Here is a 16,528-nt window from a genome sequence, read left to right on the forward strand (position 1 = left end):
TTTCTTTATCCAGGATTTTACAGGTTAGCGTGACATAGCAACTCGACAAAGTTATATGTTTGATGTGTTGTCACGATTATTGCAAAGCAACAACTCGACAACTTCCTGAAAGTCTGAAACTCGAAAACCATATACAATATTTATTCTGATGTCGTGCTGTACTGACACAGTAGGTCTACATCTTGTCCTTTCAAACCACCATACAATTCATACAATAAAATCTTAGAGTAAATATCTGTGATGGTTTTGTAGTCACAAGATACATATGAATTTGGTACAATTAAGTTACAAATGGATTCCAGACTGCAACAAACTAAATATGGGTTTATTTATTTTTTTGACAAAACAAGGATATGCTGTAATGTATGACAGGTACAATGTAAGGTGTTTTGAAACGAAAACAACAAAACATAATGAAAGGTCCGTGTTAATACTCTTTAGTAGGATTACGGAACGATAAGCAAATATTGACTTTTTTAAGTTAATCACGTGAAACAGCTCATCGAATACGATATGTATGGCTAACCAACTTTATTCTTCCACATTACCTATGTTCATTATACAAACAGATCTCTCATTACATTTGTTTAATCACAATAAATGGTAAAAACGGTAAAAGAAAGCAAAAAATAACCAAAAGGGAATAAAGAAAGAACAATAGAAAGATCGCAAATTACGGAATCATTTAAAAACAATGTGTTATATCGGATATAATATATACAAAGTAAACAACTTTTCATGAAAGGAGATTTAGTGTTAATTTTAAATTGTCCTTCCTTAGAAATTTGCTAGTGGAAGATTACCCCAGAAATGGTTACAATAATATGTGCACAACGAGGGGATAACATGAAAGGACATGTTATTTTTGCTTGCAAGAGTCTTAACCTTGAGCAATTAAAGCCAACATAAGAAACTGAAACTAAGTAACAACAAAATAACGATATTTTCATGAAATACTTACAGTGTGTAAAATATTCTGAAATAATTTGCAATAATAAAACCTATGATCAAATGTTTCGAGTGAATTATTGAACTACTATTGGTCTCAACCATGAGTACACTACAATACCTTCCATATATAGAAATACGATCATTGATTTCAAGCTTCAGTACACAAAATGCTCAGATTGTCATTATCTTGTTCGAATTATTATTGAATGACGTAACAGACTCGTCATTGGATTGTCTTTTATCGGCTGTAATGGAACTTAAGGGATGATACATAACTAAAGTATACATGAATATAAACGTCTAGCTCGCGTAGTGATTAGATAAAGGAGAGTACAATAGAAAGCCAATCATTATCTTTAAATTAACTAATTAAGTACAAAATGTTATGTAATGATCATTATATCACGTAATATACACGTCATCGTAAACCATACCACATATTATGTTTACAGTGGGCTTTAAAATCCATGGATTACATAATGAATATTGAAAAATAAACAAAGGCAATAGCAAAAAAAAATTCGAAAAGCAACCCCACCCCCAGCAAAAACAAATAAAAACAATTATAAAATTAAAATTAAAACTGGTAGCTGTAAGTTAATGTAAATGATGCATAAACTGTTATTACTTGTAACAACAAACTGATACAGGAAATAGTTAAAGCTAACTAAGAAATATAAACCTAAGTAAATGACGTCATGTTAACTGAAAATGTCTTGAAGCTCGATATACACCAAAACGTCCTCTATTTTGTTTTCTTCAGGAAGACAAATTCGATATAACAGATCAGTTATAGTGTTACATGCAATTGATGAGTGATGACCTATGATAGATATCATAGTGTCTCCAACACATTCGATGAATCTTCAATAAGATTACTTTATGAACAAACGCAAAAAGTAAAAAAATACTAAATATTTGTTAATGGTTTCGAAGTTAATAAAAGACATACATATAAGTTTCATTGTAATTTTCGAACGACAGAAGCAAGCATTGGAGGTTAAATCATTTGACTGAGAAGTTGGTAGCTTATACAACCAGCTTCACAATTGGTTATTTTCTGTCAAAAATATACAAATGATATCACATTGATCTGAAGACACATCAATCCCCACCCATCCTCCCTTCCAACCCCAAGGTTCACGAAAGTCAAAGTGATTATTCTGATCCGTCTTGGACGCTGAGCACGTTACATAAAAATATGAAAAAATGGGTTTCCTCACCTTTAGTTAGTTAGGTGGGACCAATCAATTGGGATATTCAAATAAAAAAATGTTCCCCTCGACGAACTTGACTTTATTCGCTGGGAGAGGGCTTGACTCTGGTGAGGGGTAAGAGGCCTTCTAGATCAGGAATCCGATAGGCAGAGTGTTTGCGTCCGCAGGGTGCAATACAGTCACCGGTTGGACTCTAATTTAGGTTGATTTTCCCTGGGAGGGTGATCCCATGTCTTGGGCGGAGGTCAAGCTCTCTGCCGTCTCATATTTCCTCTGTTTTGTTTCTTGAATTTTTTCTGCTACCAAACGTTGAAGGTAACTGTTTGTACTTATGCCTACAGTATTAAATTTTACTCACTTTCATATATTTTACGGTTCCTCCCACATATTTTCCTACCTGCAGGGGTTGCATTCTGTCCATCTCGAACAGGATTTCATCCCCTACCTATATTATATCTAGTATTTGAACGACATGAACGACATAGAAGAAAAATGAAGCATCTCGAGATAGCCTAACAAGACTGGAAAAAAAGAGCAAAAAATGAACTGAAAATAGTTGTTAAATGAGTACAGATATTAGAATGAATAATTAATAATACTAATACATAATCAAATTTAAAACAAAATTGTCACGTACATTTGAACTGACCACAAATTTTATGTATTTTGGATCAACTTGAATTTCTTGAATCTTGGGTCAACTCGACATTTCTCTTATCTGGTGGTAGCGTAAAGAGTGGTTTAACGATTGGCTATACATTCATCGTAAAAACAAAAACATTAAAGAACTGAGACAAGAATAACACTCATTGCCTCTGATTCCAGAACTATTTGGTGTTACTCTTACGTCTCATCAGTATGGTATTACCATGACGTATCATCAGTATGGTATTACCACTGCATAACATCAGTATGGTATAACAATTAAGTGACATCAGTATGGTTGTACCATTACGTAGAGTCAGTATGGTGTAACTATAACGTAACGTCAGTATGGCGTTACCATTACGTAACATCAGTATTGTATTACCATTAAGTAACATCAGTATGGTATTACCATCACGTAACATCAGTATGGTATTACCTTTACGTAACATCAGTAGCGTATTACCATAACGTAACATTAGTATGGTATTAACCTTACGTAATATTAGTATGGTTTTATCATTACGTAATATCAGTATGGTATTACAATTAAGTAACATCAGTATGATATTACATCAGTTGAACTCTGACTGCGTAGTATATTCTGAGAAAATGCAGCAAGAATATCATAAATTACATTACAATGTGACATCTGACAGTCCGTTTAGTGCAGAATGCGAGTACAATTACACATTCACCACTTTAGTTATCACTAGTTAATCCGTTTAATGTAACAATAAATTATACATTCACTATGTTATTAAGCTTAAGTTAATCATTGCAAATTCATAACCTGATCATAACCTACATTCACTATGATATACGCAATGACATTTAATCTGTACGATAAAGAACACGATTACACATTCTCTATGTCTATATAATAGCAGTAAATCTGTTCCATATGTCACTTCATTGAATAATTGCTATATGAAGAAGTAGTAGTTAATGCGTTCTATACGTCACGTGTCTACATAAAATAATGAGATCAGCAGAAATAGAAGGGAAGTTCCTCTCAAGATTTATTTTAATGTTATTTGAAACTTAAAGACTAGCATCGTTGATAATTAATATCTACTTGTAAAATATGATCAATAATCAGAAAGGAAAACACGGTTAACCAATGATAAATGGCGAGTTGAACACAAAGATCGCGGGACGTTGGTTGTTCTCCGCTGGAAATGTTCTTCAACATAAAGCTAAGTGGTGCGGACACGCAGTGCGATGTGAAGGTCTAACTTCTGCTGTACTGTATGGTTTACCTTACGGCTGCAAATGCAATCCAGGCCGTCCACATATGCGTTGGATCGACAACTAAACCAGATGGTCCGGTCGTTCTGCAAACCAGCTGATTGAAGATGGCAGACGTCGGATTAATATTATTAAGTGTTGTGAACCTCATAATGTGTATACTCTTCGAGGAGGTCGACGGGCTAATTTGGCTTATGACTATTGATTGGTTGACTAAATAAACAGTCTGCTGTAGCATCTCCAGTGACATCACTGAGAAGAATGTCAGACTATCTGCTCTCTCTCTCTCTCCACCCGCCTATCTCCACCTTTCTCTGTTCAACCATCTCTCCATCTCCACCTATCTGTCTCTCTCTCTCTGGAAGAGTACACGTTAGACAGTCTGCTGTTTCTCGTGGAGATAACTCTAGTTCAAATGTATAACCTAGAAAGAAACAAATTATTACTGTTTAAAAGTGTTGTCACATCGACAAACTGTTGCAGTTAATGAAGGGATGGCACAAAACAACATGTATCACCTGCTACACATACTAACGGAGATCCATGCTTTACATAATAACAGGCATCACCTGCTACACATACTAAATGAGAGCACTGCTACACATAATAACAGGCATCGCCTGCTACGCATGCTAACAGCGGTCCCTGCTACACATAATAACAGGCATAACCTGCTACACATACAGAGGGGAGATCCCTGCTACACATAATTACAGGCATCACCTGCTGCACATACTGGATGTCATTCAGAGGTGTTATGTTGTTTATATCAAGCTAAATGTAACAGTAGCATTTAAGACTGCACAGGGGAGTCATCTTGAATTTAGCTTCAAAGGGAACATTCCAGAAATTTAGCTTATTATAAAGGTGAATTTACGGAAAATATGATTAGCTATGGAAGGAGAACTACAACCCAATTGTTTAATTTGACTATAACATATGAAGACAATACTTCTGCTTAATGTCACCATTCAATGCATTCTCACACCTAATCTTATGTACTCAAATACTCTTCCATATAGCGGCAACATAATAATATTGATTTAGTATTACTATGCTCTCACTGTCTATTATACAATAAAGTAGAATCAGATTAGTCGAATGTTTAAAGGAAAACACATTATTTTAGCCTCTTCATTTTAATGTATCAATTGTAGCTTTTTGTTCTATTAAGTCATATTAAGGCGTCATTACTACATTAGATGGTTACGGTCCAGACAGACACAAGCAGCAAATAATTTGATACGATTATTCATCATTACAATCGCTCGCTAGACCATCAAACCATTAGTGTTATCATGCATAAATTAGCTCCCTTTATCTACTAGTTCTTCTCTTAATATAATTACGAAATATAACACTATTATTCTTGCTATCAGTCAATTACTGTTAAGAACAATTGCCAAAGTATATGAACAATTACTCAGGATGAACAGTTTAAGATCCGTGATAAGATCATTCAAACTGTTATTGTTTTTATTAGTTCACTTTGAAGTCATTCTTAGCTCGATATTATAAGCAATATACAAACATCAGCTTGATTTCAATTCAAGAGGCAAGCGATCCGTGGTACAGCAACATTCCATTTACTCAACAGACGTAGGCGGACATGTGGTTATATACATGTAATGTACAAACTTTGACAGTAAATTATCAGCAATTAACACAAACTCTCAGACAATTCCATTTTTAGATATGTTGTTTATTTACGTTGATCTTGAAGATTTGACGAGCTTTGTTGTCAACTACCCTCCATTGATGACCTTCATATTCATGTTGTATATGATTAACTGTAAGGCTGTCTCACGAAGATGTTTACTTATGGAATATAACTTAGTATGAGACAAACTGAAAATGAAATATTCGATATTCTTACTTCTTCATACATATAATCTTCTGATGAACTCTACAACATGTAACCCTGCAAGAAAGAGAAACAAATAAGCATACATAACTAAATAACACAAAGCTCATCCGTACTACAGTGCGCTATATCCCTTAGCATTATCCCTATCCCTATGTGGTTTGTTTCTCTGTACAGTGACAGAAAAGCGATTGTGAATTAATAACGATGGTAATCCGGAGGTTGAAGAGTGAAAATTGCAGCTGTATATGACAATATTTGAAACGTTTTTGAAGGTGTAATGTTCGACATCCAAAAGTAATTTCCTTCCTTTATCCATACACATGAAAATAGCTACATATCTAGGTAATTAATCAATAATGTTACTGCATCGCCGTGGTTACACCTTGTGCAGTTATGTCCAAGATTTCTATATACGCAATATATCAAGATGTATTACAACTATTAAACGATGAGTGACTTCTAAAACTCCGCCGAAGAAAGTTGGCGGACCAAAGATGTCCATGCAGAGGGATTGGCTAATTTAAATTTTCATCCAACTTTGGATAACATAGTCTAGTTTTAGACATTTTTTTACACAATCTACCTAAACCTTGTAGTATTTAAAAGTCTATCGGTTTCTGTATTTAGCAATTCTTTGACTGTGTGTGCAAAGGGAAAATTATTTAGGCAGTATCTAAACTTGACATTGAGAACAGTGCTATCAGCATTACGTTATATACATCTAAATTCCGTGTTCGATACACATCAATTATAAATCTTTCCTGCCTGGTGAGAATTAAAGTATAATACTCTTTGGTTTTATTTCTTTATCCACAGTAATTGACACCTCCTGCCCGACACTAACTAACAGGAACATGAATATATGTCTCTCTTACCTCTTCTCCTGATAGATTCCCCATGTTGTCACAGTCCTAAAAGGAAGAGAAAGTTTACTTTTATGAGATTTGTAAATTGTATTCAGGAAAATATGATAATGCGAAGCCAATAAAATGTATAGGTTAGAATGAAATATGTTCACAAATATCGCAGTAAACTATCCCTGACAGGTAAACGCACATCTGTATTGAACACACTTAAGTCAATATAGGAGACAGACTCGTCACTGTAAGATACACGGACTAAATAACATTAATACACACATCAGCTTTAAAGGGAAGACAGCATTAGTTTTAATCCCGTTATCAAACACTGAGTACCGCCAATAAATACTGAGTGACGTCATAATGATGAACGTTTTACTGACATGATCAGATGGATACCATTGGCGAGAGGATGACGAGAAGAAAAAGAGGGCAGTATTTAAAGAAAGAACTATTTATACTATCCTCGTGGTTCAATCGATGAAATGTACAACTAATGTATAATCTTGAATATACCATGAAGCAGTATTTTGGTTACTCTTCCTACCCCCCGCCCACCCACCTCCACTCCATCTTATATGATATGTTGCTATCGTATACCATAGGCAATCCTTTAATGATATCCAGGGAAGTTTGGGAGATGCAGTTGAAAGATTAAATCTCGAAGAGCAGTAACAAGGAAAGATAGCGATAGTTTAAATAGATTAGAGATCTGTGTAGATCTGTTATTGTTGACAAATTTCATGAAATATTGTGGAATTATATTAACCCTTCAATAGTTTATTTCTTCCATATTTGCCATGTCACGTGCGTATTTGATATTTGAAGTTTGTAAATAATTATTTCATGAACAAATATATCCATCCTTGCTTTGATCCTTTAGTCATTGCAGTGTAAACACAGTACACATTGCAAGTATTTCATCAATTAAACATACATATACATCATACACTACATAAACTATTATACTCATAACATTATACATGTATCAACAGGAAAGCGCATTGAAAAGTGGTAAACGTTTGTTATTTCATATAAGCCTATTCGAACTTCGCCACACTCTATGTTCCATGTTAGGCAAATTTAGACCAGGAAGGGTTGACGGTTTGTTAATTTGGAAAATATCAGTTTTTTTAATATTTTTTTATAGTAACCAATACGCTCTGTATATTTCTCAGACCGATGAGCTCTACATTACATTATCTCTATGTACTGACTGGACTCAGACTTGGTTTGGGTTACTCATATACTCTATAGAACTCTGTTCGGACTCGAGAGTACCATACTTTGACCAAGTAGTCTCGGACTCGGCTCGAAATCAGGAAAAATGGACTCAACTACATCAGAGTGTTTCTTATACTATAAGATACATACTTATTGAATGGCTGTGATGGAAATAGTACTAATAACAATAGTAACCATGTGAGGATACAAGGCCAGGATGTTGCATTATAGTATCGTCAGCGCGTAAATATAATTATGAAGATACAATAGTTAATTTACCGGGTGGTAATTGTTTAAAAAGCAACCACATTACAAGTTACTTCGAACACCCCACCCCTCCACCTATCTGGCCCATGCTCCTTCAATAACCTATTTTTTTACACAGTAGTTATTCAAAAGACGAAAAAATAATGCAAATATTTTCAACCATTATTAGTTCAGATTCACCGTTGTCATTTTTTGTATCATAATGCTGCTGCATATTCATAGTACTATACATATAGAGGATGGTACAAAAAGAAGTTTCTTGAAAGTTAAATATAAACCTTAACTTTAATCTTTTAGTTAAACTTTTAAGTAGTCACCTCTCCTTTAATTTTGCTAGTATGTTTAAGTACATCAAATTGATGAAATCCTGCCCTTTTATATATAATCCTACTGGGACCACACATTTATATATAAGTCACGTATATATACATTCATCTAAATAAATAATATAATATAATCAATAGGGATCCCGCAAATCCAATTACAACTCAAACTACTAGCACAGAGTCACATTTAATGATTGTTGTATTTCTGCGTGCAGTGACGTCAGACATAAAGATTCTAGAGATGGAAAGTATGCATCGATATTTTCACCTATATTTTTTTTTACTGAGACGGTGTGGAAGAGAGACACTGGAAGCACGATACATTTATTTCGCTTTATATGTTTTAATCTGTCTGAATATTCTCTACTTTAAAATTGATTAATTGATTCTAAAGGCAATTACTTCTATAAGTAGGACACATGGCGGGGGGGGGGGGGGCTTCTAACAGAGAAAGAAGTACAACAATAATCGGAAATAGGACGAAAGCGCTGGAGTACGATCGTGGAAGGTAGACTTCATTTATTGTTGTTTAATGCCCCCCTTATTTTATTTGTAGCATACCTCGTCACAAGGGTTTCTGACGTTTACGTTGTATTGTACGATATATACATCCTGGACAAATATCTCCTCGTCATTGGACAAATGAACATTTATACTAAAATAAGAGTATCGTTACTTCAGTACGGAGAACTAGCCTTTCCCTCCCCACCCCCCCCCCCCCTTGAGAATCTCTAAGGAAGTTTTTTTTTTAATATTTGATATAATAATAAAACATAACGAATAAAACCAGAGAAAGTATGCTATTACGATAATGAGGCAATACATTTATTTTTATGACCAATTGTCTTTAATTGGGTTCGAGTTTACTTAATTAGATCAATGTCTAAAGTGCGACGTGTGATATAACATGAATTTAACACTTCATTAATGCGCACACATCTATTTAAACATTTATGGTGTATAAGGTCTCGTTTCATGTTAAATGAATAATATAATACAACAATGGATCTGGTTGCTTTAGGAACACATAAATATGGTTCCATAATATTAGATGGAAGGTTGTTGAAAGAGCGGAGTAGGAACAGTTTATAGTAAAATATGAAGAGTAGTTTTCTAGCCGCAACAGAAAGTTGAAAACAATAGAAACCTTGGGATCATGAAATGGGGATGGAACTTCGTAATATCGTCACAGGGGGTTATAACGTAAACTGTTAGCCTGGCAGGAAGTAAACAACACGTAATATTGCGCCCATTTCATGTCATTTTTTATATCTTAAAGTTAGAAAATCACCAAGACTAGTTTGAAGTCTATATAGCTTTCATACTGTAACATTTCTTTCATGTAACAAAACATGTCCTAGTTCATAGCGACTGCAATAGAATACCTATAATAACAATATACTGTATGACTATGTGTTGTGTGCATGTTATACCAGACAGTCGTATCTGTAAATCAGCTTAGTCTGTATTTAAGTCAAATCCCTCGTCAAAGGTGATGTTTCAGTTATAGCATTGCTTATACTAATTTGGTCTCGAGAGATAATTCTTTCTTCGATAACGGTGTATCAACACGATATAGCTAGATTAAAAATCCTCAAAATTATAATCTGTAACATTTACAGCTGTTCCGTTAACTAATTATTCCTTTAAGCGTTTGATTGGAAAATTCCTATTGTATTGAGAAGACATTAACTATTCATTTGGAACACCCACTATCCTGCACCTAAGGGTATTTTAGTTAAAGCCAACCGAAATGTACACAATCCTAATATCTTGCCGAAAAATGAAATAAAGCCATTCAGAAATAAGTTTCTTTGCTTTGCTGTTAAGTTGATTCAAACAGAGTGACTTGAATTCTTTTTTCTTAGATTATTTTTAGTAGCATCGGTTTTCAAGTTTTTATTAAACTTTTACTTATCGTTTTTTTACATATTTTTGTTTTTCGTTTATTTGATTATTTGATATTTATACTGGTGATAACGGTAATGATATGAAAACTATATCGGGCGTTTGTGATAAATTCGAGCTAAATATTGCTTACGGAAGCTTTTAGTGTACATGTTATTTTACAACCGTATGGCAGTATTATAGTAGGAACTCTGAATCTAACCGCTTGTAATTAGCATCAGCAGGCGATGAGATTTGAAACAACTTCAGCCCTAATTCGTACATGTATAAGAAGGTGAAGCTACAGTAGTATGTATATATATTATGACATATGTAATAGGTCTGATTTAAGTTCCGATGCTGGTTTAAAAGCAACCAGATTTCATATGTGTTATAGCATCTATCAAAATTATAATAATTCATCAAACTGATGAAAAATGTTAAGTGCTACTTGATGGCAATTAAGTTGATACTGTAAACGAAACCAGCTATGTTAATGTTACATTCGTTAAGTTAGTCTTGTCATCCAATATTGCTTTAAACGGATCATCCAGCTTCTCCAAAGGAGAGTCTACTGCACATCTAAGATGCTTTTAAAAAATGCAGAAAGCAATATACGGCAAAGGCTTAGAATATTTATATCTGTGACGCAGTTTCTTGAATACATTCAGATTCATGTGGGTGATCTTTTGAACAATGCGTATGTATACAGCCTCACAAATGACGTGTCCAGTTCTTTGGTTACCATGGTATCTAGACAACAGAACGAAGCAGTAGTATAATTGCCTCACATTCTAACTGGTATTATGGTCTTGTTGTGTAAATGTGCGTGGAAAGTGATTTCACACAGCTCCACCGAAACATCGGTAATGATTTACTCCACAGAGCATATCTGGTTCCACTACAAATATATATTTGCAGGATCTTTTTCTACAGTTTATTCTAAATCACGAATATAGTATTTTCACAATTTACAAAATAGTCTTCAATTTATTCATTTTATTAATAGACGTTTCACATCTTCCTTCATCTATATCAATCGCCAAAATGTCCAGCATATGCATTCTGGAAAACGGTGAGTCTGATGTTCATAGGCAATTTCGTTTATATATGCACTCCAAACACAAATGATAGGTAATGAAACCAGTATCTGATATGATTTTAAAACCATGCAAAGAACAAAGTTACATCGCGCTGCTTTGTATCGGTCACCATCCGCCACATTACTATAGTCCATCCTCATTTCTGACCTAAAAACTACAGGTATTAAATGTCTTATATACAGGAACATTTACCTTGATAAATTTGAGGTAATAATAAGTAAGATTAAGAAGAAGAAAGAGTAGCAAAAGTGGACTTTTACAATTTCTGTACTTTGTGCTGTTTTTGTTACAATCTGCTGGTATGTAAACTTGACTGTGAAAAGAATTAGAAGGACTTGAAAACATAATGTTACTTCAGTCCACCAGGGATGATTAAATGAGGATTTTTAACAAAAAAATATCCACGACACTAAATGTGTGGGACACAAATTGTCTAAATCTAGATCAACGACAAATAATTCACTGATTTGGAGCAGTCACGTGATTGTGACAACACATCTAGATATCTTAGTTTTTTACAGGGTATCCAATAAGTCTGCGAATATTTCACGGTTTGGTCAATGAACAACCTATGAAGTAATAGGCAGCTTATGTTAATGGAAGACCAGATTCTCCTAACACCAGAGAAAACGAAAATATTACTATAACCAGTGAAACCAGGGAGCCTGCTACAAAGACAAATATGCAAGTGCAGCTACCGTAAGCTACATGGTCGGCTAAGTGGACTGTTTTTACGACTGTTGTATGTGCCATGATGAACATTTGCCGCGACATTAAATGAACATAAACAAGAACGGTGCAACATGATTGACAACATTCTACGGTTTCATTTTTTTTTCATATTTATTATTTGATTAAGATATTTGTTAATGTCATTCATTTTCACTATAGCTAAGTTTTGTTTCAGAAGAATATTACCAATGTTTCACGAGGATGTAAAGTGGTATGTTGGAATCATTAAGCAGTGTCGGCTATGTCAATGATGTTGTTTCAAAGTCATACACGCTACTAGTGTTCCACTAAATATTGAAATGATATGCTCGGTTGTTAATTATCATACCAATGCTCATGATTTACTTCCAGAATGTTATTACAAAAATATATTTTCAAGATATGTATTTCTGTTCACTTCCAGATTTGTATTGTCTGTTTCTACGTTTGGAAGAACGTGATACAAACGTTTACGTGAGTTGTTCCTGTATTATTTGGCGCCCTCAACCCTCCACCCTAGACACGTATAGTAAGCGATGAATGCGGCTGGAAGGTCCATGGAGATGTGGCAATATAATATTCTTAAGAATTGAAGATAATTATCAAGATACCATAAACAATTAGCCGATGACAAATTATGAATTTTTAAATCAGATTACCAGTTACCGAGTATACCGTAGTTGGAAGAACTCCACTCCAACCTCCACCCCCCCCCCTCCCCACCAACCCGATCCTGACTCCTTCAAAATCGTCTAATATATATATGTTTATGTTTGTTCAAAACACGAGGGAAATAACATGTGTCTTCTATTCATATTTTATAAAGTAATTGTACATGGTTCGGTTACCATGGTATCCGTACAGCAGAACAACAAAGCGGGTTAGTAGAGCTGCACATACTACTACAAAGGTTCTTTCTATATTCGAATTTATTCCCATTTATCACGAATGCAATAATCAGCACCCCCCCTCCCTCCCCTCTAAAAAAAGGAAAACAGAAATAGTATCAGATCGGAACACTTGCAATGTCATTAATGAAATCAGCTTCTCTTCCCTTCATATATACAAATACCAAGATCATGGTAAGCATTACCATTCAGAAAAATATACTAGAGTTTATTGGTTTCAAATACAAACCAGACCCGTCATTTCATTATATCTAAGCCTGCCGGACCCATACACTTATGTCAGTCACGTATACACTAATATGGATGATTAAGAATTTAAGCAAGTGATCCCTTAATTAAATGCCTTGAAGAATTTTGAGAAACAAAGTTATTCATTAGCAAGATTTAATTCCAAAGGAAGAATACTATGATGGATATTTGTGTTGTTTCTTCTACAATCTGCTGTTAACGAACTAGGCCGTAAAAGGAAAGATACGGACCTTGAAAACAAAATGTTTCTTTATTTCACCAAAATCACACCAGGTTAGATGAGAGTAGGCATAGATTTCAATGGCTCGGAAACAAACAAACAAAACATGGCAAGTAATTTGTGGGACACACTATTGTCTGAGTTTAATTAAACGATAAATAATTCACTAGTAAGTAGCAACCATTGGTTGTAGCAAATAACTACATATCTTAATTAGTTACAGGGCTTACCAGTTATATGTACACATTATATGGACTGGTCAAAGATATAACATATTACGTAACATGAAGCTTTATTTAATTTTGTTAAAACGATTACCCAGTGACTTAATTCTCAACTTTATTTGAGTTGAACATTACGAAAGTATAAAACAAGTTAACATAACAATTTTTGAGTCAAATTTCCAATACATCTGTTCCTATTACTAACTTCCAAGTTTACCCCATCATTCTGTGCATTTGACCACTTTCAAAATACCATAGAAATAGTTAAATTTAATTTGATTGGCCTATTACTTGATCAAAACCAACAATTTAAAAATATATCTATTAGTGTTAAAACCAGGCATGGAAGACCCACGTCTCACAGGAACAAAAATAACAAAAATATATCCATGTCAATGTCTATATAAAACCAGGGAGCTGGTACAGTTAGACACAAGGTCATTTAAACGGTCTGTTACACCATAGATCAGGAGTATGACTGTAAATGCACAAGTACGTACGTAATGGTACTATGCACGTACGTAATATTATTACGTGCGTAAGTAGTATTATTCCGTACGTACGTATTAATGATCACGTATGTACGTAAAACATACCACGTACGTACGTTATAAATGTCACGTACGTTTGTGATATTATTTACGTGCGTAAGTACATAATACTTTTTTTGTAACCATGTCCTCCTTAGAGCTTCGCATTTCACAACCCCTCAAAATAATAGGACGGTATATGTCAAAAATGATGGAAATATACGTAACAAACATGTCAAAACCTTTTATATGTATCTAAATAGTTATAATACTCTCACCGATAATCTCACTGATATGGAATTAATACGAGTGTTTCAATATAGAACTAATCATTGGATGGACTGAATAAGATTCATAAAAACAATGCTCCCCTATCAGGACCCTCCACTCCCCCCCCCCCTCCCCATTCCCTGTTCTAATCTCTCAATTTTCTCTTCTTTCTTACACGGTGATCTGAATTCTGCTTTTCTCTGAATGTCGAAAAAGATTACGTTGCATCTTTACAAACTGAAACTACTAGAATTTAGTATTCTTGACTCATTGATGTATGTTAACATGCAGTGACGGCTGTCTCGAAATGAGTTTTATAAAACACAATAAGAGTGGTTTTATCCATATACTTTAATCGTACTGAACTATTCGAATATATGTTTTGTACGAAGTGTATATTATTTTAGACATTTTTGATTTGAAAATATATTAAATCACATTTAGATGAAGAAATAACGCGGATAATATGAAGAAAAAGTGTTTCCAATTGAAGACCTGAAGTTTTCCTATTTAACGCTAGTTTCGTTGTCCCATTCTCTTATATATTATTATCTAATTAATATTAAATATATGACCTTTTTGCCTTTATTCAAAGTTTATTTGACAGTGGTAGGAGAAACTAAAGAAAAGTAATCCAATTATATAAGTCTATTTTAAAGGATAATATTTCACCTCTTTGAGGGTGAAATGGACACTAAGTAACTAACGTTAACACTGTGGTATCCTTCAACAATCGAGTAGTCTGTAAATAATTTCATTTTGTTATCTTTTCAGTAGATATATTAAATATTCATAAATATTAACTATTTTCTGATGAAGAAGGTTTTTTTCTTCAATGTTGAGAGAATAATTTGAGAGAATATCTTGAATAAAACAACACATTTGTGGTTGAGTAATAAGGGACACACGGGTGACATTCTGGTAGAAAAGGCAACAATAAAAGGAAAGATCTTACCAACGTTTGAGAGCAGGAGCAAGAAGATAAAATTTATATTGATTTAAGTTCAATCTGTTTATCACAATCTAATTCAAATGCTACCATCAACTTAGTGCATTTTACCGATCATGTTGTCACTATTATTTATTTCATATTTACTGGTAAAGTATATTTACTGGTAAAGTATATTTACTGGTAAAGTATATTTACTGGTAAAGTAATATAGAGGGCAGCTTAGCTCAAATAAGCTGGCCAGAATGCATTATGAGCAATAGCTGTAAGAAAGGTGCACAATCTCTTACCTGCCATAGACCGGTCTGTAGATTGAGGCGACGATGATCATAATATATATCTTGAAAGTTCCATACTGGTGAATAAAATGAACGAAAATGAAAGTGCAATGCAAGTGCAATTAAATCTCTCTATTTTTTTGAGGGGGGGGGGGCTGGAATGAAATCATAAAGATTATATTCACCGGATTTATGTTGGCCCTCGATCATACCCTCATATCAGCTGAGAAATCAATCTGGTTGATTCCTTAAGTTTGATCTTATCAGTTTACTATCATTATCATCCCAGTAATATATCTGATCAGTTTACAATCCTTATATCTCAGTAAGATTACCGATCAGTTTACTATCATTATCATCTCGGTTGTATGCCTGATTAGTTTACAACCAATATACATAACCAATCAGGTTAGAATTGTTGTCATCTCATTGGCATAACTGATTAGTTGTATACTTATGCCACATTACACATGTCAAACAACTCACATAGGAGTGAATATTGAACAAAATTAAGAAAAAAATCCTGATAGTCGAGTATTCGATGCTCAGATCAAGAAAAATCATCCATGAGACGATGAACTGATCAGCGAA

General features: G+C 34.1%; 2 protein-coding genes across 3 annotated transcripts in view; one reads left to right on the plus strand and one right to left on the minus strand.

Annotated features, from left to right (window-relative positions):
* The window catches only part of LOC139985119 (uncharacterized), a 409,107-nt gene that overhangs the window by 301,966 nt on the left and 90,613 nt on the right, over positions 1-16,528 (minus strand). The window contains exons 6-9 of one of the 2 annotated variants that reach the window (XM_071999340.1): positions 15,950-16,014; positions 6,807-6,842; positions 5,941-5,985; positions 517-4,488 (exon numbers count right to left, since the gene is read on the minus strand). The exons of the other annotated variant lie outside the window; for it this stretch is intronic. Coding sequence (XP_071855441.1) covers positions 5,971-5,985; positions 6,807-6,842; positions 15,950-16,014 — 116 coding nt within the window. The 3' untranslated portion in view covers positions 517-4,488; positions 5,941-5,970. Of the gene's footprint in view, positions 1-516; positions 4,489-5,940; positions 5,986-6,806; positions 6,843-15,949; positions 16,015-16,528 lie in introns of those variants that run through there. 2 annotated transcript variants of the gene reach the window in all.
* LOC139985148 (cAMP-responsive element-binding protein-like 2) overlaps positions 1-16,528 on the plus strand; it is a 246,692-nt gene that overhangs the window by 114,724 nt on the left and 115,440 nt on the right. The window lies entirely within an intron of this gene.

This window comes from Apostichopus japonicus, chromosome 17 (genome assembly GCF_037975245.1).
Source record: "Apostichopus japonicus isolate 1M-3 chromosome 17, ASM3797524v1, whole genome shotgun sequence".
Taxonomy (NCBI): domain Eukaryota; kingdom Metazoa; phylum Echinodermata; class Holothuroidea; order Aspidochirotida; family Stichopodidae; genus Apostichopus; species Apostichopus japonicus.